General features: G+C 46.2%; 1 protein-coding gene across 7 annotated transcripts in view; it reads left to right on the forward strand.

Annotated features, from left to right (window-relative positions):
- PDPK1 (3-phosphoinositide dependent protein kinase 1) overlaps positions 1-23,905 on the forward strand; it is an 80,076-nt gene that overhangs the window by 43,422 nt on the left and 12,749 nt on the right. For all 7 annotated transcript variants that reach the window (XM_046666230.1, XM_046666231.1, XM_046666226.1 and 4 more), the window contains 5 exons: positions 4,202-4,277; positions 8,893-8,961; positions 9,202-9,298; positions 10,309-10,482; positions 13,906-14,123. In XM_046666230.1, the coding sequence (XP_046522186.1) occupies positions 4,202-4,277; positions 8,893-8,961; positions 9,202-9,298; positions 10,309-10,482; positions 13,906-14,123 (634 nt within the window). The remainder of the gene's footprint in view (positions 1-4,201; positions 4,278-8,892; positions 8,962-9,201; positions 9,299-10,308; positions 10,483-13,905; positions 14,124-23,905) is intronic.

Genomic DNA, 23,905 nt, shown 5'->3' on the forward strand with positions numbered 1-23,905 from the left:
TCCAGGATGCTGATGGGTTTCTTTGAACTATTTTAAGGGCGGAGACAACAACCCAGCCCAAGACCTTCTCCTTTACGCTCACCTTGTGGCCTTCTGTTGAGTGGGTCAGTGGCATAGAGGAGGCAGCGCTAGCCAGCAGTGGCTTCTGGGCCTAGTTTTCCAATAGCTGGAGAAGTTTGACCTTTGGCTAATCTCTGAACTTCTAGGTAGAGGTAATTAGTTTATCACTGTGGTGTTCTAATACTCTCTCTGGGGCTCTTACTCTGGTGTCGCAGATAGAAGTCAGCCATCAATGAAGCTGGAGAGGAGAAAATTACTTATTTTCAGTATAATGTTTCAGTAAAATCGAACATTGCTTTCAGTTATGAAGACAGGCAACAAATGTCTGTGTCATCAGCTGAAATCACAGATGTCTTCATGTCCTGTTACAGTTGTCACAGATTCTTGATTATGGTTTATGCTCTTCACTACTTCAGAATTACAGTACTTTTAGACCAGTTGTCAGACCTTTTTATTTAGTGCCTTTATAAAGAAAACCTTATATTGATATATCACACATTTATTACTTTAATATTTTGATACTTTCATCATTTGTAGTCCTGTATATTTTAGGTTATGCCTTTAGAATGATTCCGAGGACAGTCATATTCTTTTCCACACTCCAAAGGAGTCATTCATCTCTACACTAACGAGAGCTCCTTTCCAACGCAGTGACTTCATACTTCGCCAGGGACTTGGAGTCCCGCCTTTAAGAAGGTGGGCACAGGCTCCTGGGGAAGAGGAAGCGGCAGGTGTCATGGGAGACAAACAGACCCAGGGCCAGAAAGCTTAAAACAACAACACAGTCCCAATGACATCATGATTCACTGTTTAAAGCCCAGCCCAGTACTGGGGGGTGTATGTCCTTTAGACTTTGTTTTGTGCATAATGTAGCTATTTAAAAGAACAAACACGTCTATGTACTGTTTGATAGCCTGCATTCTTTAATTATGCGCATATATATTTTTCCATATAAAAGTATTTTTCTGGGACTTGTAATCATAGCATTTAAAAAAATAGAAATCACAGAAGCAGCACATGATGACTGTGAAGAGTGGAAACACTGAATAGGCAGTGAAGTATCAAGTGCGGGTCCCAGCCCACCGGTGGATCCACCTTGTCGTCCCGCTGCTGGGCCCGCCTTAAGGATCAGGTGCCAGAAATGGATTTCCCGGGTCAGAGGGCAAGCCTGTTCTCTGTGGCTTTTAATGTTTATTGGAAAATTGCCCCCCCAAAAGTTACACCATTTCATATTTCCACCAGTAGCAGCGTGTCTCCTCAAATCCTTGCAACCCTGTGTATTTTCCTTCTTTTTTTATCTTTGCTGATTTGATAGCCTATCATGTTTTAATTTCATTTCTTTGATTCATTGCACCGTTAAATAGTTGCATTTGATTTTGGCTCTTGGTTTATTTTTTTCCCTCTTGTGAATCACCTCAGTGTTCTTGGCAGTATCAGTCAGGGTCCTGGCAGGATGCAAAAGCGGCCGAGGTCTTTACAGGAAAATCACTTACTGAGGGGACCAGTTAGGGAGAGAGAGTGGGGCGGAGGAAGCAACAGGGCTGGATCCCCGCAGCGGGACTGTGAGCCCCTTGGTCCCCAGGAGGCAGGTGGGAGGGACCCGGGAGTGGCCTGGAGGGGCCCACTGTGGTGGAAGACGGGTGCAGCATTGGGGTGCATGGGAGGAATAGCCCTCATTTCTCTCCTGCTTTCCTGCCTCCCCCTTGGGGCTCCTGCTGGCTCCTGGGCTGCAGTACACAGGATCCTGCCTTGGGGCACAGAGGAGGACAGAGACCATGTCTGGGGACAAATAGGAAGAGGCAGCACTTGACCCTGTCTGTGTTTTCTTCTTGGGCATCTGCCTTTGGAGGAAGTCTCCTTCATGGGGAGCTCCTCTGGCTATGGAGTGGCCCAGGAGAGGCGGGTGGGGATGTCACCGTAGTCAGTGGGCCTGTCTCAGTGCAGACCATTGCAGGTTGAATTGGTATGGCTGTGGGCCCTTGGTTCCTTTTGCATTTTAATTCAGGTGTTGTATTATTTATAGCTGTATACGCTAAAGAATTTTGTAGACAGACAAAACATGGGTCTATTGTGTTTTACTACAGGGAGCTATAACCCTGATGTCAGGTTATTTCTGAGTCAGGCCCAAGCCAAGGTGCCCAGTGCAGGGCCTTCAGTCAGCACAGGAAGAGAAGCATGCTTCCCCTGCACTGGAGCATACATGTAGCAGGGTGGGTGATTTTGTGAAGGAAAGACACAGGAAGGACTTTCAGCCTCCCTTTGCCAGCTCCCACTCCTCCAGAATGTTCCAGAACCGAGCTGGCTGCTCCTGCTGTGGTTAGGTCTCTGTCTTTGGAGCTCAGGTACTCGTGCCTGTGGAGAGCGCTGTCCCAGTGATGCTGTATGGAGGCCACCTGGGGTTCTCAGCTGAGCCCCCGGGGACATTTGGGGCTGGAGAATTTTCGGCTGTGGGTCCGTCTGGTGCCCTGCAGTGTAGTCAGCTGCATCCCTGGCTTCTACTCACTAGGTGACAGTAGTCCTTTCCTGCTCCTCTTGTGGCAGCTAGAAATGTCTCCAGGCATTGCTGGATGTCCCCTGGGGGCCCCACTTGTCCCCAGCTGAGAACCCTGCCTAGAGGAATGCTGACACTTGTCAGTGAGCCCAATGGGCACGAGCCTTCATGAGGTCTGTCCCTGCTTTTAGTGTTGCTGGATTTCAGGAGTGGTTCTGAAGGTCCAAGGGCCTCTCAGCAGTATTTATTGGTGTAATGTTTTACCGTGTACACGTTTCAGGTTGGTTTGGAAAATTTGTCCTTAGAGACTAATAATTTCTAGTGCAGATTATTAAAGATGTTGAGGAAAAGGACAGCTTGATCCGCAGAAGGGTCAGGTCAGGTAAAAGGGGCCTGTTTGCTCTGAGCAAAATAATGTTAAACCACAGTGCTATGTATCCTGTCTGCTTGGGGTTGGCAGGGTGGGAGATGGGGTCATGCTGGGACCTGTTGGTGGGAAAGGCAGTCTCCTCCACTGGCCTGTTTGAGCGGACCAGAGCCTTGCTGACGGCTGTTCAGAGCGGATCACAGAGTGCTGGTTATGTGGTGCCGGCAGTGGAGGGTCATGGGAGGCAGGTTGCTGCAAGTGATGTGGGGCATCACCAGGGAGTCATTGGAGGTGAGGCAGCATTTCATAAGCTCTTTAGAGAAGTGATTTGCTCTCAGATGGTGGGACTCTCACACAAGAATCCCTGATCCTGCATCCTCAGGTCTTGAGGAAAGGCCAAGAGCAGCTGTGCCGTCCATGGTGCTGGAGGCCGCCCCGGGAGATGCCTCAGGAGCGGGGTCAGGGCAGCACGCTGGCTCGTGCTCTGTATCCATCATGCTGATCTATCAGGGCTACATGACCTCTGATGTCACTGGGGTGACACGGGTGTCGGTGCCTTCCCTCTCCAGTGATGGGCAGGTCCTGAGGGTCCTGCTGCTGCCCCACCCTACAATTCTGTAATTGAACTTGGTGACCCTTGCATCACACAGTCCAGTGCTAGAGGCGGCAGGATGTTGCAGAGGGTCCCTGGCCAGGACACCAGAGTCTTCTTCCCTTTATAGCCCCTAACCTCCCTGAGCTGTCTGTTACAAGGAGAGGGTATCCCTGCCCTACAAGCAGCCTGCAGGGATCCAGTCCTTTCCCACATTCTGCGCATGTTCAGTGCATGCTTGTTGCATGTCCAGGGCTGTTTTAGGCACTACAGGTCCAACAGTGAAAAACATGGACAAGACCCCAGTCCTTGAGATGCTCCCAGCTGGCAGAATGCTGGGCGAGTGTGACTCTAGTGTGTCGGTGAGAGGTGCCAGGAGGATGTGAGGCAGAAGGGGTCAGGAGGGGCTGCTCTGGTGGTCAGGGCAGGCGTCACTGAGCAAGTGACCTTTGAGCCAGCCCTTGGAGGAGAGGGCCTAGAAGGGGGTATGAGGGGAGGGCCCTGGACAAGGCAGGTCTCAGGAGTGGACAGTCCGATTCCAGGTGACGAGTGCTGTGCTGACAAAAAGCTCTAGTTTACACCCGTGTAAACCATGATGTCCTGATAGATGAACGTCAACTGTGCAGTGTCCACGATTGTGAATGTTTTGTGTCTCTGCATGACCTTTTTCCCTTTTCCCTCTTCTCATCAGCCAGGGCCAACTCGTTTGTAGGAACAGCCCAGTATGTTTCTCCAGAGCTGCTCACAGAGAAATCGGCCTGTAAAAGGTAACCTGCCTTCATCCGATCCCTAATTCTCTTGTCTCTAAAGTAGCGAGTCTGTTTTTCATGTGATATTTGTAGGTAAGAGCTTGACTTTTGTGCCCTTTATACAGTTCAGTCTGCTGGGGCAGAAGTTAGCGTTTGCCTTTAACAGGCGTCCTTCCTCTGATAACCTGTGTGCTTTTATTGTTACACTTCTACTTTCTGGGGCAGTTCTTGCTTTGTGCTTTGGGATGTGATCTTGTTCCTTTAGGAATAGCTATTCAGTGGTAGAAGTGTGGCTGATAGGTCTGTATTATTTTCTTGAGGCTTCCTACTGTGTCCCAGAACCTGGGGATCCTTGGTGCTGCCTCAGGGGGAAGCCTGGCAGTGGCGCAGCTGCAGGTCAGCTGTTTAGTGTAACAGGCTGTGCACAGTGTGAGAAGACTCCTGGAAGGCAGTGTGTCTGGGAGGGATGGGGCCAGTTTCCCAGCAGGGGCCCATCCGGCATGAACTAGACCTGCCCAGTGCTTAGACCTGGGACAGGTGTGGGTGTAGCTGCAGGGTTGAGGGCCTTGCTGCCCCTCAGTTGTGAAAATGAGAATTGCAGGGATGCATGAAGATGATGCAGCAGCTGGGTTTCTGTTTGCAGGGACAGAAGTCTGGAGAGTGGAGAAGGGTCAGTGTCAGGGCAGCTGGGCAGTGGAGGAGAGGAAGGTGGGGGCACAATGGCAAGAGCAGAGAGGAATCTGGGGAGCTGTCTTGGGTGCACATGAGGCAGATGGAGAACTGAGAGGTGGCAGTAGAGTCTGGGGTTTCAGAGTTTGGGAAGTGGTTCTAGAAGGTGACAAGTTCTGTGGTCGAAGCTTTTCCTTGGATTCTTCCTGCCCTGGACCGGTCAGATGCTCGGCCCACTGGCACCCTGCCTTGAGTTGACAGAGGGCCAGATGGTCAGTGTCCTGCACTGGCAGGCTGCAAGGGGCCACCTTCCAAGAGTGATAGAGGGACTGTGCCAGAGGCTGCAGAGGAGTGAATGGTTCTGGGGATGGCAGCTTTGTGTTTTGAGCATGATAGCTTTTAGAAATCTCTTTTTTATGGGGTAGAGCTAGGGCATGGAGATGATGATGGGTGGCGGGGTGCTCTGCAAAAGTAAACTTGAGCATCTTTGCAGTCTTAGGGCTCTTTGTTTTTTTTTTTATGAGGAAGATTCATCCTGAGCTAACATCTTTTGCCAACCCCCCGCCCCCAACTTGAGGAAAATTAGTCCTGAGCTAACATCTGTGCCAGTCTTCCTCTATTTTGTCCCTGTGGGATGCCTCCACAGCATGGCTGATGAGCAGAGTAGGTCTGCACCTGGGATCTGAACCCGTGAACCTGGGCTGCCGAAGTGGAGCACTTGGAACTTTAACCACTGGACCACGGGCCCGGCCCCATTGTTTTGTTTTTTCACCTTTATTCAATCAACAGATTTTGAGTTCTTATTGTGGGATAGACACTATTGTAGGTCAGGGCTTCCCCACTGGGGCGATTCTGACCCCCAGGGAACATTGGCCATGTCTGGACACAGTTTTGGTGTCACAGCTTGGCGGGAGTAGGGGGAAAGTGCTATTGGCATCCAGTGGGTGGAGGCCAGGGGCAGTGCTCAGCATCCTGCAATGCATACACGGCCCCACGGCAGGCATGACCGGCTCCAGCTGTCCTCAGGGCCGAGGCTGAGGAACCCTCCTCGGGTAGTGTGTGCTGTTGGCCAGATTCTCGAAGTGTACATCATCGCTGCCCAAGAACTAGCTCTTCCTCACCTTGGGGTTTGCTTGTAGGATGAGGCAGCTCCTCAGCACTGATGGCGGAGGGTCTCCAAGCTCTACTGAGTGAGATAAGCAAGACTCAGAGTGGCTACCTTCTGTGTGAAAGCAGGAGAATGTCTACCAGAGCCGCTTGTCCATGCCTTTAAAACTCTCTAAGGATATATAAGAAATGGGTAATAGTGTTTATCTGAACAGGATTGTGAGGGAGACATCAATATATATCTTTTTATGCTTTTAAATTTTTTAGTCATGTGATGTTTATTTAAAAACAGTTAAGAATTTTTTTCTGATTGTAAAAGTAATACCTATTCAGTGTAAAGAATTCTTAGAAAATATGGAGAATAAAAGAACAAAAAACACTCATACTCTCCAATCCACCGTAGTCACAGGTAGATTTGGTCTGTCTTTCCTCTTATTTTTTACTGTATGTTTCTCTGTATTTACATAATTTTTATACAACTGGAGTCATACTGAGTAACCAATTTTGATCCTACTTCTTGTGATTATATAATGAGTATTTCTCCACATCACTAAAATTATTTGCAGACCTTTTTAACAGCTGTGTGGTTTTCCAATGTATAAATTTATTGTAGTTCATCAAACTCTTTGTTGATTGTTGGACATTGCTGTGGTTTTCATTTATTTGACACAATCTGGCATGCTTGCTGTGTGCCACGTGTCCTGTGCTGTGGGGAGGAAGGGCACTCCTGCCCGTCTGGTGGGAGAGAGAGGGTGTCTGCTGGGTAGTGCCAGGGCTGCCCCAAGTTGTCTATTTGGATTTCAAGAAGTAGAATGACTTGATCTAACCGAGCATTTTAAAAATCTTTGGTCCATCCTGCTTTCCAGAAATGTTACACAGGCTTCCCCCTTTAGTTTTTATTGTATTATTGAAATGATAAGATGCCTGCTGATAATAAAACATTCAAATAATTCACAGAGGTAAAAAGTTAGCCCAAAAGCCAGGTCTCCTGGCAGTTCCACTCCCTGGAGATGACCCTGTGAAAGCAGCAGAGGCAGCCCTGCCCACAGCGCTGCCCCTCATCTCTGGTGCTTCCACGCTGAATGGCCAGTGCTTTTCTGTTAGCTTGTGTAGCTCCCCATTTTAACTAGACTGAACAGTGGAGAAAACCAAGTGTAGAAATACAGAGTAGAATGTACTTTTATTTTTGTATTTTTGAGGAAGATTAGCCCTGAGCTAACTACTGCCAATCCTCCTCTTTTTGTTGAGGAAGACTGGCCCTGAGCTAACATCCATGCCCATCTTCCTCTACTTTATACATGGGACGCCTACCACAGCATGGCTTTTGCCAAGCGGTGCCATGTCTACACCTGGGATCCGAACCGGCGAACCCCAGGCCGCCGAGAAGCGGAACGTGTGAATTTAACTGCTGCACCACCGGGCCGGCCCCTATACTTTTATTGTTTTCATTTATTTATTTATTTTTTTAAAGATTTTATTTTTTCCTTTTTCTCCCCAAAGCCCCCCAGTACATAGTTGTATATTCTTCGTTGTGGGTCCTTCTAGTTGTGGCATGTGGGACGCTGCCTCAGCGGGGCTTGATGAGCAGTGCCATGTCCGCGCCCAGGATTCGAACCAACGAAACACTGGGCTGCCTGCAGCGGGGTGCGCGAACTTAACCACTCGGCCACGGGGCCAGCCCCCATATACTTTTATTTTTTAAATGTCCTCCACTCCATCTCTATGTTGTGACTCAGATTTCTGATCTGCTGGATTTTAAACCCACATCAAGTGCCTTGTCTGCTCCAGGGCTGCTGTGCTGGTGATGGGGTTGCAAGGACAGAACCTTCGCCCACGGCCCCTGGCACTGCGGTTGGCCTGTTGTCTCCACCCACGCCCTACAGTTTCATCTTCCAGAATGCCAGGCTGTGGCCTCTTCCAGAAACTGATTGTATCCAGCAACCCATGAACCCTACATACATTTAGGGCTTGGTAGGGGAGCAGCTGGCTTTGTGGGGCGAGGTTGCATCTTGATAGTTTCGTAGGGCTGAGCTGGGAATAGAATTCAAACCTTCCAGAGAAAATAAAATACGCAAATTAGATCTCAGTCTGAGCTCTGAGATGGTACTGAGGAGAGAGAATGAACGAGAGCAAGGTGAGATCGGGGGTGACATCAAGGGCGAGGAGAGCAGCCCCTCCAGGGTCCCTGCCAGCTGGTTCTGAAAACGACTTAGGGCAATTTAGAGCTGCAGTGTTTCTTTTAAACTGTATAATTAAGAAGTTTATAAAGGAGGGGCAGGGCTTTGCACAGCGAGTCCAAGAAGGGAAAGAGAAAGCTTGCTTTGTACACATCCTATGGATTGTCTGATTTGGCTCCTTGGCATACGTGCACTTGTGTCTGTGTCCTGGGGGCAAACACTGAGTGAGTTATGAGAGAATCTGAGTTTATTCTTAGCACTACCAACCTGCCAGTGACATGGGCAAGCCCTTTCAGGCCACCTAACCACCCCCAGCCCCAGCACTGGAAGAAGGTGCTTTTCTGTTGTAGTCAGGAGTGAACTCTGCTGCCTCTTCAGGACTGGATTGGGCCTGTGAGGAAGTTGGTAGCCCCCATTTGAGGTGGCAAAGCTGTGAGGGTGGCCACATGGCCTGGTCCAGTGGTGCCTGCTGTGCGTGGCATCCTCTGGACACAGGTCCCCAGGGAGGCCCTTAAAGGGCCCGGAGCAGGTTCCCATCTTCACATTGACCTGATTCTAAACAGGAAGAGTAGATTGGAAGCTGAAATAGGGTAGTATGAACAGATGGTATAGAAATGAATTGTGCTTGTCACTGAAATTTTACAAATGTCATTCTTCTTTGTCTCCCCCCTCCGTTAAAGTTCAGACCTTTGGGCTCTTGGATGCATAATATACCAGCTTGTGGCAGGACTGCCACCATTCCGAGCCGGGTAAGAGACTGCTCCCTCTCTCCCCGCAGCCCATCACAGCAGCCTGACAAGAGAAGTGCGAGGTGGCAGTCCCAGGGGCTGGGCAAAGGTGGGGAGGAACTTGCATGACGATTCTTTAGTGAACATGGTGGCTCTGTGGGGAGAGAGGGAGGCCACCGTCCCAGGAAAGTTACAGTACAGCTCTGTACTGGGGAGGTTTGTGTGACCTTGTCTGGAATGATGATTTTTCTTATTTTACAGAAACGAATATCTTATATTTCAGAAGATCATTAAATTGGAATATGACTTTCCTGAAAAATTCTTCCCTAAGGCAAGAGACCTTGTGGAAAAGCTTTTGGTAAATATTTTGAATTTTCTTCTGGTAAGATGATCTGATATCCACAGTCTGAGTCCCTCTGGAACTGCCGTCAGAGGGGCTTTCCTGGAGGCACTTGCGTTTAATCAGAGGGTGTTTCAGGGGTGATGGTGATTGTAGATGGGCTCGTATCTTCTGTTTCATCTCATTATAAGCTCTTTTTAATTTCCAAATGACTGATTCTTGACCTGAATAAGACAGGAAATTACTGTATCATTTTGCATTTGCTCATCAACATACATAGCGTTTTAAGTTACCTGATGGAGCAACTGGGTGTGTTACAATGGCAGGTGGCTGTCAGTCCTACTTAGTGACATCTGTGAATATCACCTTTAGAGTCAGCTACATGAAGGGTGTAAAGATAAACCCAGGTAATATGGCAAAGGGAAACAGTTTTACCAGGACAGGTATGTCCATTTATGTTCTAGAAACTGCTGTGTCCCTGCCCCTGGGGTGCTTTGGCTCTGGACCTTGACTTAACTGATCTTGGGGGAGCAGGGTTGATTCTACCTCAGTGGTGGTGTGCTCTTGATCCTCTGTGGGTCTGGGGGTGGGGGTGGGTGAGCATCCGAGCTCTGGAGGAGACCCTTTGAGATCAAGCGCTGGTAGGAGGGGGCACTTTACTTCCATCTGTGATAGCTTACTGTCCAGACGAGTTCTTCGTTCTCTTTGTTACTAACATCAACAGTTCATTTCTTGTTTTTGTTTTAGGATTTTTAAGTGTACATTTTAAAAGAATACTTGCTGTTCTTCATTAAATTTTGAGGTTGTGATTCATTGTCACTTGTGAGAGGGAAAAGGATAAAGACCGAGAGAAGTGAAGGAGCCCCAGAGGACTCCGTGGTCCCTGGCCTCCTGTGGGCTTGGGCAGACAGGCCATGGTGCCCTTCCTATTTCCAGGAGATACTAAGAATTGAAAAGAACTACTCAAAAAGAATATTTTTGTCAGAATTACTTTTTAACCCTGACACTGATTTGTCTCAACTTTTAAGGTTTTAGATGCCACAAAGCGATTAGGCTGTGAAGAAATGGAAGGATACGGCCCTCTGAAAGCCCATCCATTCTTTGAGTCCATCACGTGGGAGAATCTGCACCATCAGACGCCTCCAAAGCTCACAGCTTACTTACCAGCCATGTCGGAAGATGATGAAGACTGCTATGGCAACGTAAGCTGGCTCACATCTGTCGGAAACAGCCCAGGGAAAAATGAATTCTGCTTGTCAGGCTGTGTGAAAATCATTCCTCTGTGCACAGGGAGTTTGTGCCCGCAAGCCATGGGACCCCAGTTTGTAGGATGAGTGGCTAAAGGGGAAGCCAGCATAGATCTGTTGGTGGTTGAACAACGCTTAATGGCCCCAAGTCTGAGTCTCTCAGCTAGATGGGCCAATGAGGCTTCTGTCTGCACGTCTGCCCCGAGTACAGATTGCCAGGCTCTGGGGTGGGCAAGTCCCTTTTTCTCATTTCCTCTAGTCAATTTTCACCCAAAGGGGTCAAACCAGATCCAGATGTGGGGTGGGAGGAGCCTAGAGCCAGTGGGAACGACACCTTCCTCTCGTCCCCTTTGGCTCCTGGGTGCCAAGTCTCCAGGTGGGCTTGTCTTCTGCTTCTGGCTGGTGCCTTTATAATAGTGTGTCTAAAGATGTTCTGGAATGTTTCTGATTTTTCCGAGAAAAGCCCAGGGTGCTGCTGCTTTGAACTTTCTGGAAATAGGGGATTGAGGGTGGACACTGGTCACTGTTGGCTTTTAATGCCTGGTAGAAGTGGGGACTGTGGCACAGGCCTGAGGGGTGCAGCACCCTGGGGTTTCTCGGAAGCCGCAGTCACCGGCTGGACCTCAGATGTAGGGTCTTTAGTATCCTTTGTTCTTTAAAGTTTCCTTATGGAAGATGTGAAACATATGGAAGGGGACAGAGGAGTACGGTGAGCTGCGGGTAACCATCAGCCACCTTCAGTTATCAACTTCTGGGTATTCTGGTGCTCCCTCCTCACCACCACCATGACTCCCATATTTAAACATGATTTCTAGTGTTGTTAGTATCATTGATAGTGCATTCTTCAGGTTTGATTTCTGTCATTGTGGCTTATTCTAACCAATTATCGTGTAGAGTCCCACTCCAGTTGACTGGGGAATTCTAGATTTTATCTAAAAGTCATCCAAAGCTAAGTTGAATCACTACTGATATCACCTCTTGGAGACCAAGAGCTCCCTGTATCTCCTACCTACTGTGGTAAGCAACACACTCCCTTTTTTGTCCTGAAATATCCTTTGTGCGCAGACGCGACTGGAGCCAGATGTGGAGAGCCATCTGTGCTCACCCCTGACCTCCTTCCCCCACAGTGGCCAAGGCTGTCTGCAGCTGCCACGGGTGCAGACTGAGAGGATTCAGCCCCAGGACTCGCTCCCCTGGCCCTGGGTGCCCTCCTCAGCTCTGATGTTACTCCTGAGTCATGGCCAGCAAGAGTGGGTCGGGGTCTCCAGTATCTTTGGCAGGGGTGTCCCAGGGAAGTAGCTTGCTTGGTCGGCTGAGCTCTGAAGGAGCTGCGTAGGCCCTGGGTGTCTGGGATCTCAGTGCCCGGGGAGCTCGGCTTCGTGTGTTGTGTGTGTGTGCACACTGGAGTGTCTTTTGCAGGCCTTCTGTCTGCTGTTTCATCCCATTTGCTGTGTTGAGAGCTCTGGCTTCTTGGTACTCGCGTGTTACTGTCTTAAAACCGGCTTCATGTGTTAACAGCTTGCTTTTTGTTAAATGGCTCATCCTCACCTTTGAAAGCTGTGTAGTTTGAAAGGCTTGGAAAGTACTCAGACAAAGCTCCGTACACCAGATTCACGTTTGGACAGTTAGTGAGCCTTCAAAAAGACTTTGACCTGGAAAGGTGTCAGATACAGAGAAAACCTGCTCCAGGGGGCGCTCCCTTCCTGCAGGTGTTGACAGTGTATCACGGAGCATGACAGTCTCGCCCGAGAGGCTCCAAGAGAGCCCAGGGTCCTTTGCAGCAGGAAGGGGGCTTCCCTCTGAGGGCGAGGAGCTGTAGCATGTCTTTATTCAGAGAACGAAGGGAGCAGGTGCTTAGTTCTCTTCCATGTTCCTGATCCCCCGCCAGTGGCTGGTGGTAATGCTGATGGTGGGATGCTGTGTGAGCCACGCAGGTGTGGCTCCTTGGAGAAGGTTCAGTCTTGGACCAGCACAGTTGGGAGTTTCCTTGTGACGTGTTGGTGAGCATCTCTGCTCCAGCCCAGGGTTACCCCCCATCACATATCCTTTCTTGGCCTGGGTTTTGTGCGGAGGGCCTGGACTAGGTGCTGCTGAAGGGAGAAGAGTAGAGAACATCTGGAACTTTCCCTGGGGAACAGGACAGGAATCGCCCAGCAAGTGGTGGTTGTGGTGGTAAGCCAACAGCCTATAAACCCACAGCTCTGTGATGGGAACAAGGCAGCCACTGTGTTGGAAAGATGCAGAGGACCGGTTCTGAATTTGGAGTGTGACCTTGGGCAAGTTCTGAGCCTCAGTTTCCCCATTTCAGAAATGGGTTGATGGTAACAGCCATCTCACGGTCTTTGCAGGCTTGTTGAGACACCTCGGGGCCTTGTGGAAACTTCTGTAAACTGTGAGGTGATGTGTAGAGGTGGCCTCGGCCTGGGTGTCCTCAGAGAAGAAGTGGAGAATGCACCAGAACAAGGCCTTAGATGGAAGGGCTTTGGGAGTGTCTTGGGGTCATTCCTCCCCAGGACCAGTGAGGCGGGGCTGAGGCTGCTGCTGGTGCTGTGTGAGCAGTTGGGACAAGACCGCTTGGGGCAGCAAGTGAGGAGGGTGGGTGCAGGGTCTGCAGAAGGGGGCCAACCTCTGTGGTTGGTGGCTCGGGCCTTTCTGGAGGAACAGGGGACTTGGAAGGACGTGCTGCACTCTCGTCTTGGCTATTGCTGGGGGCATCTTTGCTTTTCCCTCATTGTTAGCCATGACAGGGCTCAAGTGTGGGGCCTGTAGCCATGGGGAGCAGGCTGTCCAGGGTGGCCACTCCTCCCCAGGTCTTTGCTGGGGGCTCTCTGGCTTGGTCAGTGGCCCTAGGAGTGTTTGAGTGCACAGAGACCAAAGGAGGAGGGTGCCGGAACTCCCAGGGTCCTGCCACTGAGCCTCTGCGCCTTGGAGGTGGATCCTGTGGGGCCATGCACATCCCGTCCTTCCTCTTCCCAGCAGGTGTCCCGACCCCCTCCTCTAGTCCAGGCAACACAGGGACTCGCAGAGGTCAGCAGCCTCCAAGTCTCAGGTCTCCCCTTCTGTACATGAAGACTGAAGGTTAGCCCTTCTCTGGGGCAAACATCTTTTCATGTTCCCATCAGAAGGGGAACCCAGACCAGGAAGGATCCAGCCCTGCCTTGGTTCAATGGCCAGCCATCCAGTAGAGGCGAAATCGGCTGCCCACACTGACCAGGAAAAACAGAGCTGGGCTGGGCTCTGCAGCTCATCTCCCACGGAGGCCTTGGGGCCTTTGGGGTGTGAGCTTGCTGGGTGTAAGACAGGTTAGAGTGTGTCTGCATCTTTGGACCCTAGGGAAAATTAAGGCAGTGTTCTCACTTTTCCTTCTTCCCTGTGCAGTACGACAATCTCCTGAGCCAGTTTGGCTGCATGCAGGTGTCATCGTCATCGTCCTCCCACTCCTTGTCTGCCTCGGACGCAGCTCTGCCGCAGAGGGCGGGCAGCAACATTGAGCAGTATATCCATGACCTGGACACTAATTCTTTTGAACTGGACTTACAATTTTCTGAAGATGAGAAGAGGTTATTATTGGAGAAGCAGGCCAGTGGAAACCCGTGGTAAGAATTTATAGACGGAAGCAGTGCTTCATTTAGAAATGCAGAGCAGAAGACCTGGGGACTCGAGGCGTGGGAAACTGAGAGAGCCAGGCACCTCGTCTTTGTCACCACTTTCTGTAACGGCTTCGTACTGCCTCACATCTCCCACAACTGCCTTTAACGCTCTGCAAAGAGTCCAACTGGAAATGGGTGTTGAGAGGCATCTGCCCAGGGCGGGAGCGGGTTTGGGACCCTCAGGGGCCCAGTGAGTCGGGCATGCCACGTGGATTCACCATGATTTAAATAACCACTGCCCTGTGGGGAGATGTTTGGGGTGTTCCAGAGTTTTGGTGTTGTAAATCATCCTTTGTACATAGCTTTTCCCACTTGTCTGAATATTTCCTTTAAGGTAGAATCTTGGGGTGGCAGGTGGAGTGAGGGGTGCACATTTAAGAAGGTGAGGGGCCGGTCTGGTGGTGCAGTGGTTAAGTGCACACGTTTTGCTTCCATGGCCCGGGGTTTGCTGGTTTGGATCCCAGGTGCAGACATGGCACTGCTTGGCAACTATGCTGTGGTAGGCGTCCCACATATAAAGTGGAGGAAGACAGGCACGGATGTTGGCTCAGGGGCAGTCTTCCTCAGCAAAAAGAGGAGGATTAGCGGCAGATGTTAGCTCAGGGGTGATCTTCCTCAAAAAAAAAAAAAAACATTAAAAATTTAAAAAAATGAAGAAGGCGATACTTTGTCTCCGTGGGGCCTGAGAACCCCATTTCCCAGGGGTTTTGCCTGCGTGTTTTGATGCTCTAAAAATGGGCCCATGTGAATTTGCTTTTGTATTCTTACTGAGGCAAACATCTTGTATGTTCACTGGTCGTTTGTATTCATTTTTTGTGGTTCTTTGTGTCTTTTTCTTCTTGCATCTTTTTAAAATTGACTTTTAAGAGCCATAGATATGAAGAATATTTCTCTGATATTTTGCAAACATTTTTCTTCAGTTTTTCTCTTCAGTTGTTTGTGTGTGTTTTTGTGTGGAAGTTGCAAATTCTTACAAAGTCAAACCTGTCTGTCTTTATTTTCTGTTTTCTGTCTCGGTCATGTTGAGAAGAGCTTCTCCACCCGGACGCTTTCTTCACGCATTTTTATGGTGTCACCTCCCACGTGGACAGAGGAGTCTGATGGGGCGGTGTTTTTCGGGAAGTTATGTTGGGGTAGGAGGTATGTGGAGGTGGGAGGAGAAGGCAGGCCAGGATTTGAGGGCTTGGCTAGGCAAGAGAGAAGACATGACTTAGCGGAGATTGTGTGGAGGAATGAGAGCAAGTAGGAGGTGGGGCGCAGAGGAAAAGCAGCACACGGATGAAGCTAGGATTTTGTACCGTTAGAAATTATTGCCTCTAGAAAAAGTGAGTTTAGATATGGGCCAACTGAAATCATCTGCACTTGTCGAGAATTTATATTTCCTAAATTAACATTACTAGGAGTTCTAATATGTCCTGAGCAGGAGGGAAGGGGCTCTGGTCAAAACAGTTTGGCACTGCTGGGCCACACGCTCTGAGTAGGTCCATTCGCTGGGTTGTGTGGGAGCTTCCTGGGCCCATGTGATGCCAGTCGGGATCCCTCAGATGGGCCTGCTGTGTTCTCCCCTCATGCTTGGCCGGGAGCAGAGCACGATGGAGAAGCGCAGGCACATAGGTGACTCCCCAGAAGACCTGTGTGCCTCTGCCAGAGGCCCTGGGCAGTCCAGACCCTGAATTCAGCCTGCTGGTCTAGCAGAACAGAGCACCTAGTAGCAAGTCATGTCGTGCATCCTCCTGCCTGCTCTTTGTTCTGGGTTTGCTTCCCTTTCTTCCAGATGTGGGCCCATTCTCAAGCTGGTGACTGTAGAGAGCTTGAGGGCATCTCTTGCTTGGCCAGTGGGAGGTCCCTTGGGCACTTTGTTCTTTACAACAGTGGTTCTCAGTGCATGGCCCATGGACCATAATGGTAATTTTGAAATAATACTAAGATGATATTTTCTTTTTCACTCTTAATTCTCTATGAATGTGTAGCAGGGTTTTTCAAAGGCTATGTGCTATAGGATGACATTATTGCTTTGATGGCTAATGGAATGTGTGTTTTCTTGTCTTTTAAAAAAATTTTCTTGAGGTCATAATAGTCTATAACATTGTGAAATTTCAGGTGTACATTATTTGTCAGTCACCATATACGTGTGCCCCTTTAATCCTTATGCTCACACCCCAACCTCCTTCCCCTTTGGTAACCACCAATCTGTTCTCTTTGTCTACATGGGTATCTTCCACATATGAGTGAAATCATGTGATGTTTCTCTTTTTCTGTCTGGCTTATTTCTGTTAAGATAATAGACCCTCAGGGTTCATCCATGTTTCAAATGGGACAATTTTGTCTCTTTTTTTATGGCTGAATAGTATTCTTTCTTTATCCACTCTATCAGTAGATGGGCACTTGGGTTGCTTCTGTGTCTTGGCTATTGTGAATAATGCTGCAATGAACATAGGGGTGCATAAGTCTCTCTGAATTGTTGATTTCAAGTTCTTTGGATAAATACCCAGTAGTGGGATAGCTGGGTTGTATAGTATTTCTATTTTTATTTTATTTATTTCTTTGGTGAAGAAGATTGGCCCTGAGCTAATATCTGCTAGTGCTCTTCCTCTTTTTGCTTGAGGAAGATTGTTGCTGAGCTAACATCTGTGCCTGTCTTCCTCTATTTTGTATGTGGGATGCCACCACAGCATGGCTTGATGAGTGGTGTGTAGGTCTGTACCGGGTTCTGAACCCATGAACCCTGGGTTGCTGAAGCAGAGCATGTGAACTTAACCACTATGCCACTGGGCTGGCCCCTATATGTATGTATATATATTTTTTAAAGATTGGCACCTGAGCTAACATCTGTTGCCAATCTTTTTTTTTTTTCTTCTTCTCCCCAAAGCCCCCCAGTACATAGTTGTATATATTCTAGTTGTACAGGCTTTTGGCTCCACTGTGTGGGACGCTGCCTCAGCATGGCTTGATAAGTGGTGCTAGGTCTGCGCTCAGGATCCGAATTGGTGAAACCCTGGGCTGCTGAAGCAGACTGCGCAAACTTGACCACTTGACCACGGGGCCAGCCCCTGGCCCCTATTTTTAATTTTTTGAGAAGCCTCCATAGTGTTTTTCATGGTGGATGCACCAGTTTGCATTCCCACCAGCAGTGTATGAGGGTTCCCTTTTCTCCACATCTTCTCCAATGTTTGTTATTTTTTGTTGTGATAATTATAGCCATTCTAACAGGTGTAAGGTGATAGCTCACTGTAGTTTTGATTTGCAGTTCCCTAACAGTTAGCCATGTTGAACATCTTTTCATGTGCCTGTTGGCCATCTGTGTATCTTCTTTGGAAAAATATCTGTTCATATCCTCTGGGCGTTTTTTGATCAGGTGGTTTGTTTTTTTGTTGAGTTGTATGAGTCTTATATATTTTGGAGATTAAGCCCTTGTCAGATATATGATTTGCAAATATTTTCTCCCAGTTGGTGAGTTGTCTTTTTGTTTTGTTTCTGGTTTCCTTTGCCTTGGAGAAGCTCTTTAGTCTGATGTGGTCCCATTTGTTCATTTTTTCCTTTGTTTCTCTTACCTGAGTCGACATGGTGTTTGAAAAGATGCTTCTAAGACTGATGTCAAGGAGTGTACTTGCTCATATTTTCTTCTAGGAGTTTTGTGGTTTCAGGTCTTACATTCAAGACTTTGATCCATTTTGAGTTAGTTTTTGTGTATGGTGAAAGATAACGGTCTACTTTCATTCTTTTGAATGTGTCTGTCCAGTTTTACCAGCACCATTTATTGAAGAGACTTTCCTTTCTCCATTGTATGTTTTTGGCCGCTTGTTGAAGATTAACTGTCCGTAGATGTGTGGTGTTATTTTTGGGCTTTCAATTCTGTTCCATTGATCTGTGTCTGTTTTTGTACCAGTACCATGCTGTTTTGATTACTATAGCCTTGTAGTATATTTTGAAGTCAGGAATTGTGATGCCTCCAACTTTGTTCTTTTTTCTCAGGATTCCTTTAGCTATTCAGGGTCTTTTGTCACCCCATATTAATTTTAGGATTGTTTGTACCATTTCCATGAAGAATGTCATTGGGATTCTGAATGGGATTGTATTGAATTTCTAGATTGCTTTAGGTAATATGGACTCATTACCTATGTTTGTTCTTCCAATCCATGTGCATGGAATATCTTTCCATTTCTTTATCTCATCATCAATTTCTTTCAATAATGTCTTACAGTTTTCATTGTATAGGTTTTTCATGTCCTTGGTTAAATTTATTCCTAGATATTTTATTCTTTTTGTTGTGATTGTAAAGGAGATTGTATTCTTGAGTTCTCTTTCTGTTAGTTCATTGTAAGTATAGAAATGCAACTGATTTTTCTAAGTTGACTTTTGTACCCTGCAATTTTGCTGTACCTGTTGATTATTTCTAATAGTTTTCTGATGGATTCTTTAGGATTTTCTATATATAGAATCATGTCTTCTGCAGTGAGAGTTTCACTTCTTCATTGCCAATTTGGATACTTTTTATTTCTTTCTCTTCCCTAATTACTCTGGCCAAAACCTCCAGTACTATTGAATACGAGTAGTGAGAGTGGGCACCCTTGTCTTGTTCCTTTTCTCAGAGGGGTGGCTTTCAGTTTTTCACCATTGAGTATGATGTTAGCTGTGGGTTTGTCATATACCGCCTTTATTTTGTTGAGGTACTTTCCTTCTATACCCATTTTATTGAGAGTTTTTATCATAAATGAATGTTGGATCTTGTCAAATGCCTTTTCTGCATCTATTGAGATGATCATGTGGTTTTCATTCCTCATTTTGTTAATGTGGTGTATCACATTGATTGATTTGGGGATGTTGAACCATCCCTGCATCCCTGGTATAAATCCCACTTGATCATGGTGCATGATCCTTTTAGTGTATTGCTGTATTCGGTTTGCCAATACTTTGTTGAGGATTTTTACATCTATGTTCATCAGCAATATTGGCCTGTAATTTTTCTTCTTTGTGTTGTCTTGTCTGCCTTTGGGATCAGGGTGATGTTGGCCTCATAGAATGAGTTAGGAAGTATTCCATCTTCAATTTTTTGGTATAGTTTGAGAAAGATACATATTGAATCTTCTTTGAATGTTTGGTAGAATTCTCCTGAGAAGCCATCTGGTCCTGGACTTTTATTGTGGGGGAGGTTTTTGATTACTCTTTCAATCGCTCTACTTGTGATCGGTCTATTCAGATTCTGTATTTCTTCTTGATTCAGTTTTGGGAGGTTGTATGAGTCTAAGAATTTATCCATTTCTTCTAGATTGTCCAAGTTGTTGGCATATAGTTTTTCATAGTATTCTCTTATAATTCTTTGTATTTCTGTGATATTCATTGTAATTTCTCCTCTTTCATTTCTAATTTTCTTTTTATTTGACCTTTCCTTTTTTCTTAGTGAATCTGGCTAAGGATTTTTTTCTTTGTCTTCTCAAAGAACCAGCTCTTAGTTTCATTGATCCTTTCTACTGTTCTTTTGGTTTCTATTTCACTTATTTCTGCTCTAAATTTTATTATTTCCCTCCTTCTGCTGACTTTGGGCTCTGTTTGTTCTTTTTCTTGTTCTCTTAGGTGTAGTTTAAGATTACTTATTTGAGATTTTTCTTGTTTGTTACAGTGGGCCTGTATTGCTATGAATTTCCCTCTTAGGACTGCTTTTCCTACATCTCATGTGAGATGGTATGGTGTATTTTCATTTTCATTTGTTTCCAGATTATTTTGATTTTTCCTTTAATTTCTTCATTGATCTGTTGGTTGTTCAGTAGCATGTTGTATAGTCTCCACATGTTTGTGAGTTTCCCAGCTTTTTTCTTGTAGTTAATTTCTAGTTTCATAGCATTAGGGTCAGAAAAGATGCATAACATGATTTCAGTCTTCTTAAATTTATTGAGGCTTGCCTTGTTTCCCAGCATATGATGTGTCTTTGAGAATGTTCCGTGTGCACTTGAGAAGAATGTGTATTCTGTTTTTTGGATGGAGCGTTCTGCACATATATCTGTTAAGTCCATCTCGTCTAGTTTTTCATTTAATGCCACTATTTCCTTGTTGTCTTTCTGTCTGGATGATCTATCCATTGATGTAAGTGGGGTGTTGAGGTCACCTACTATTACTGTGTTGCTGTTAATTTCTCTGTTTAGGTCTGTTAACAGTTTCTTTGTGTATTTTGGTGCTCCTGTGTCAGGTGCATATATATTTATAAGTGTTATGTCCTCTTGGTGGAGTGTCCCCTTTATCGTTATATATTGCCCCTTGTTGTCTCTCATTGCCTTTTTTATCTTGAAGTCTACTTTGTCTGATATAAGTATGGCAACACCTGCTTTCTTTTGCTTGTCATTAGCTTGGAGTATTGTCTTCCATACCTTCACTCTGAGTCTGTCTTTAGAGCTGAGATGTATTTCCTGGAGGCAGCATATTGTTGGGTCTTGTTTTTTAATCCATCAAGCCACTCTGCTTTTGATTGGAGAATTCAGTCGATTTACATTTAGAGTGATTATTGACATATGAGGGCTTAATGCTGCCATTTTATCTATTGTTTTCGATTCTGTATTTCTCTTGTTTCTCGCCCTGTGTACTTCTGACTGCTAATTCAGTTTGGTGATTCTCTATCTCAGTTTTCTATTTATTTGTCATTTGTGTCTCTGTTCTGATTTTTGTTTAGTGGTTACCATGAGGCGTGTATAAAATATCTCGTAGATGATAGTCCATTTTCTGAGAGCCTCTTATCTCCTTAGTCTTAAGCAGGTTTCATCCCTTTCTTCTTCCCCATCTAAGTTATTGTTGTGACAACTTACTCTGTTTTGTGCTGTGCGTTTGTGATTAAAATGAAGTGATTATGGTTATTTTTGATGCTTTCCTTCCCTTTATCTTTAATGTTATAATTAAGTGTTTGCTAATCTGTTCTGATAGAGAGCTGCAATTTCCTGGTTTTGTCTGTCTATTTATCTTCTTGCTCAAGGCTTTGTAAACCCTTTCTTTTTCTTTTTCAGGTATGATGGCCTTCTTGATCATTTCTTGGAGGGGGGTCTTGTGGCAGTGAACTCCATCAGCTTTTGTTTATCTCTGAAAGTGTTTATTTCTCGTAGTATCTGAAGGATAGTTTCACTGGATAGAGCATCCTGGACTGAAAGTTTTTGTCTTTCAGTATTTTGAATATATCATTCCACTCTCTCCTAGCCTGTAAGGTTTCTGCTGAGAAAGCTGCTGAAAGCCTGATGGGCTTCCTTTGTAGTTTATTTTCTTCTGCCTTGCTACCCTTAATGGTTTTTTCTTTGTTATTGACTTTTGCCAGTTTTACTAATATAGGCCTTGGACAAGGTCTTTTTGCATTGATGTAGTTAGGAGTTCTATTAGCTTCATTTACGTGTAATTCCAGGTACTTTGCCAGGTTTGGGAAGTTCTCAGCTATTACTTCTTTGAAGAAGCTCCCTGCTCCTTTCTCCCTCCCTTCTCACTTTGGGATACCTATAATCCTTATGTTGCATTTCCTAATTGCATTGGATGTGTCTCAGAGAATTTCTTCATTTCTTTTTAGTCTTAATCCTTTTTCCTCCTCCACCTGAAGGGTTTCTATATTTTTGTCCTCTAGATTGCTAATTCTCTCCTCCATAATATCAGGTCTGTTCTTTAAGGATTCCAGATTTTTTTTTATCCCATTCATTGTGTTCTTCATCTCCAACATTTCTGATTGTTTGTTTTGTTTTGTTTCTGGTGAGGAAGATTGGCCCCGAGCTAACATCTCTGCCCATCTTCCTCTGTTTTGTATGTGGCATGCTGCTTCAGCGTGGCTTGGCGAGTGGTGTAGGTCAACACCCACTATCTGAACCGATGAACCCTGGGCCACCAAAGTGGAGCACGTGAACTTAACCACTATGCCATGGAGCCAGCTCAATTGTTTTTTTTTTTAAATAGTTTCAACCTCTTTTGTGAAGAATTCCCTCTGCTCATTAATTTTATTCCTGAGTTCATTGATCTTGTTGAGTTTTTTTATGGTAACTCGTTTGAATTCTCTGTCATTTAGATTGTTCATTTCTGTCACTTCAGGATTGGTTTCTGGATACTTGTCATTTTCCTTCTGGTCTGGAGTGTTAATATGTTTCTTCATGCTGTTTGATGGGGTGGAGTTTTGCTGTCACATAGTGGTATTATCTGGTCATAGATTTCACTTACCACCACTGGGGTGGGGAGCAGGAGATGTGTTTTCTGAGCCCACTATGATCCCTGGCATTTGTGCCTGTCTGTTGAAAGTGGTGCCAATAGAGCTCTCTGCGTCTGGCCACTGCTGCTTCAAACACACAGGCACTGGTGCTCTGGTGGGGATCCCCTGCGCTGGTTGACCAGCTGAGCTGGTGTGCCAGATAGGATGGGGGAGGGGTGCGCCTTCTTTCCTGCCCACTCTCCCACTCTACACTCACTGTGTGCTGGCCTGGGCTGCTCGACTTGTGACGGTGCTCCCACGGTGGCTTAGCTACCTCAGTGTGGAGCATTCCCGTGGGCTGGAAAGGAACTCCAAGAGTGAAAGCATTTCTTCAGAGGACTGCCTTTTTCCCCTTCTCCTCTCAGAGTTGTGTTTCAGCCACTGTGCAAGGTCCAGCACCCTAGATCATTGCCACTGAGGAGGGGGAGGAAATCTGCTTACCTCCTTCCACGGCCTCCCTGGGGGCGTCCAGCACCCCCACCTTCAGACATATGGCTGTGTGAATTTCTCAGACGCCTGTTGTGTTGTGTGGATGTCCTCTGTTGGTTAACACATGTCTTTTTTGTTGTATCTTAGAGGTGTATGCCTAGGGGAACAGCTCTGTCTGCCATGATGCAGGCCTCATGCTGTCTTGTATTTTTTGAGTCTTCCAAAGACGTAGGTTTATGATACAGAGGTGTGCATTTTTAGGGATTAATAAGTTCTCAGTATTTCTACTGGGCTGTTACTAGCTGTCTTCACTTATGCCTGCTATAATTACTGTAACATCGTATCATCCAATAAATTATTGATTGGAAATCCTGAAGCTTTCCTTGTACCTACATGCAAATACAACAAGAAGTAAGTACACTTTGTTGGGTTGTTTTGCAGTAATATTAAGAAATTTCTCAAAAGCTTTTCTAAATTTTATCTGAAACTTATTTTAGATTTTAATGATATATTTTAATATAAAAGAACATTTAGAATATATTTTTCTTATTTAAGTATGGCTCATTGACTTAAAAAGGGAGAAGACTTGCTTTCTCAATCCACAGCAGCACCACCAAGTCTAAAGATGCTAAAAAGAAGACACAGACACATCAGAGAGTTCTCTGACTCATGGAAAGAGGACCTACTCCCGAGAAACTGGGTGAAACTGTAAATATGAAACAAAAATAGGACAAATGCTGTCTTTCCGTTGACTTTCTAGATGTTCAAACCTTGCCATTTTGTGTCTGTGGATAGAATGTTTTTGCATACTATTATGGTGCCTCTTAAATTGCAGCAGCATTTTGAGAGCAACCATTCAGTTTTAAAGGTAGAAGAATTGAATGTTTTAAATGTACACATGATGAGCTCTTTCAAAGCCAAACATTAAAAAGCCCCTGAAGCGTCTTACAGAGACGTTAATGTTGTGAAGGTCAGAGAAGTGCACTTGTGAGCTGGGAGATGAAAAAGCCTTGGGCTGTTGACATTGCTGAGTGTCTGCTGGATGGAAGTCGGTGAGAGAAGTCCCAGCTCTGCCTCCATATGTCTGATAGAGGAGCTCACAGGA

The sequence above is a fragment of the Equus quagga genome, chromosome 7 (assembly GCF_021613505.1).
Source record: "Equus quagga isolate Etosha38 chromosome 7, UCLA_HA_Equagga_1.0, whole genome shotgun sequence".
In the NCBI taxonomy this organism is placed as follows: domain Eukaryota; kingdom Metazoa; phylum Chordata; class Mammalia; order Perissodactyla; family Equidae; genus Equus; species Equus quagga.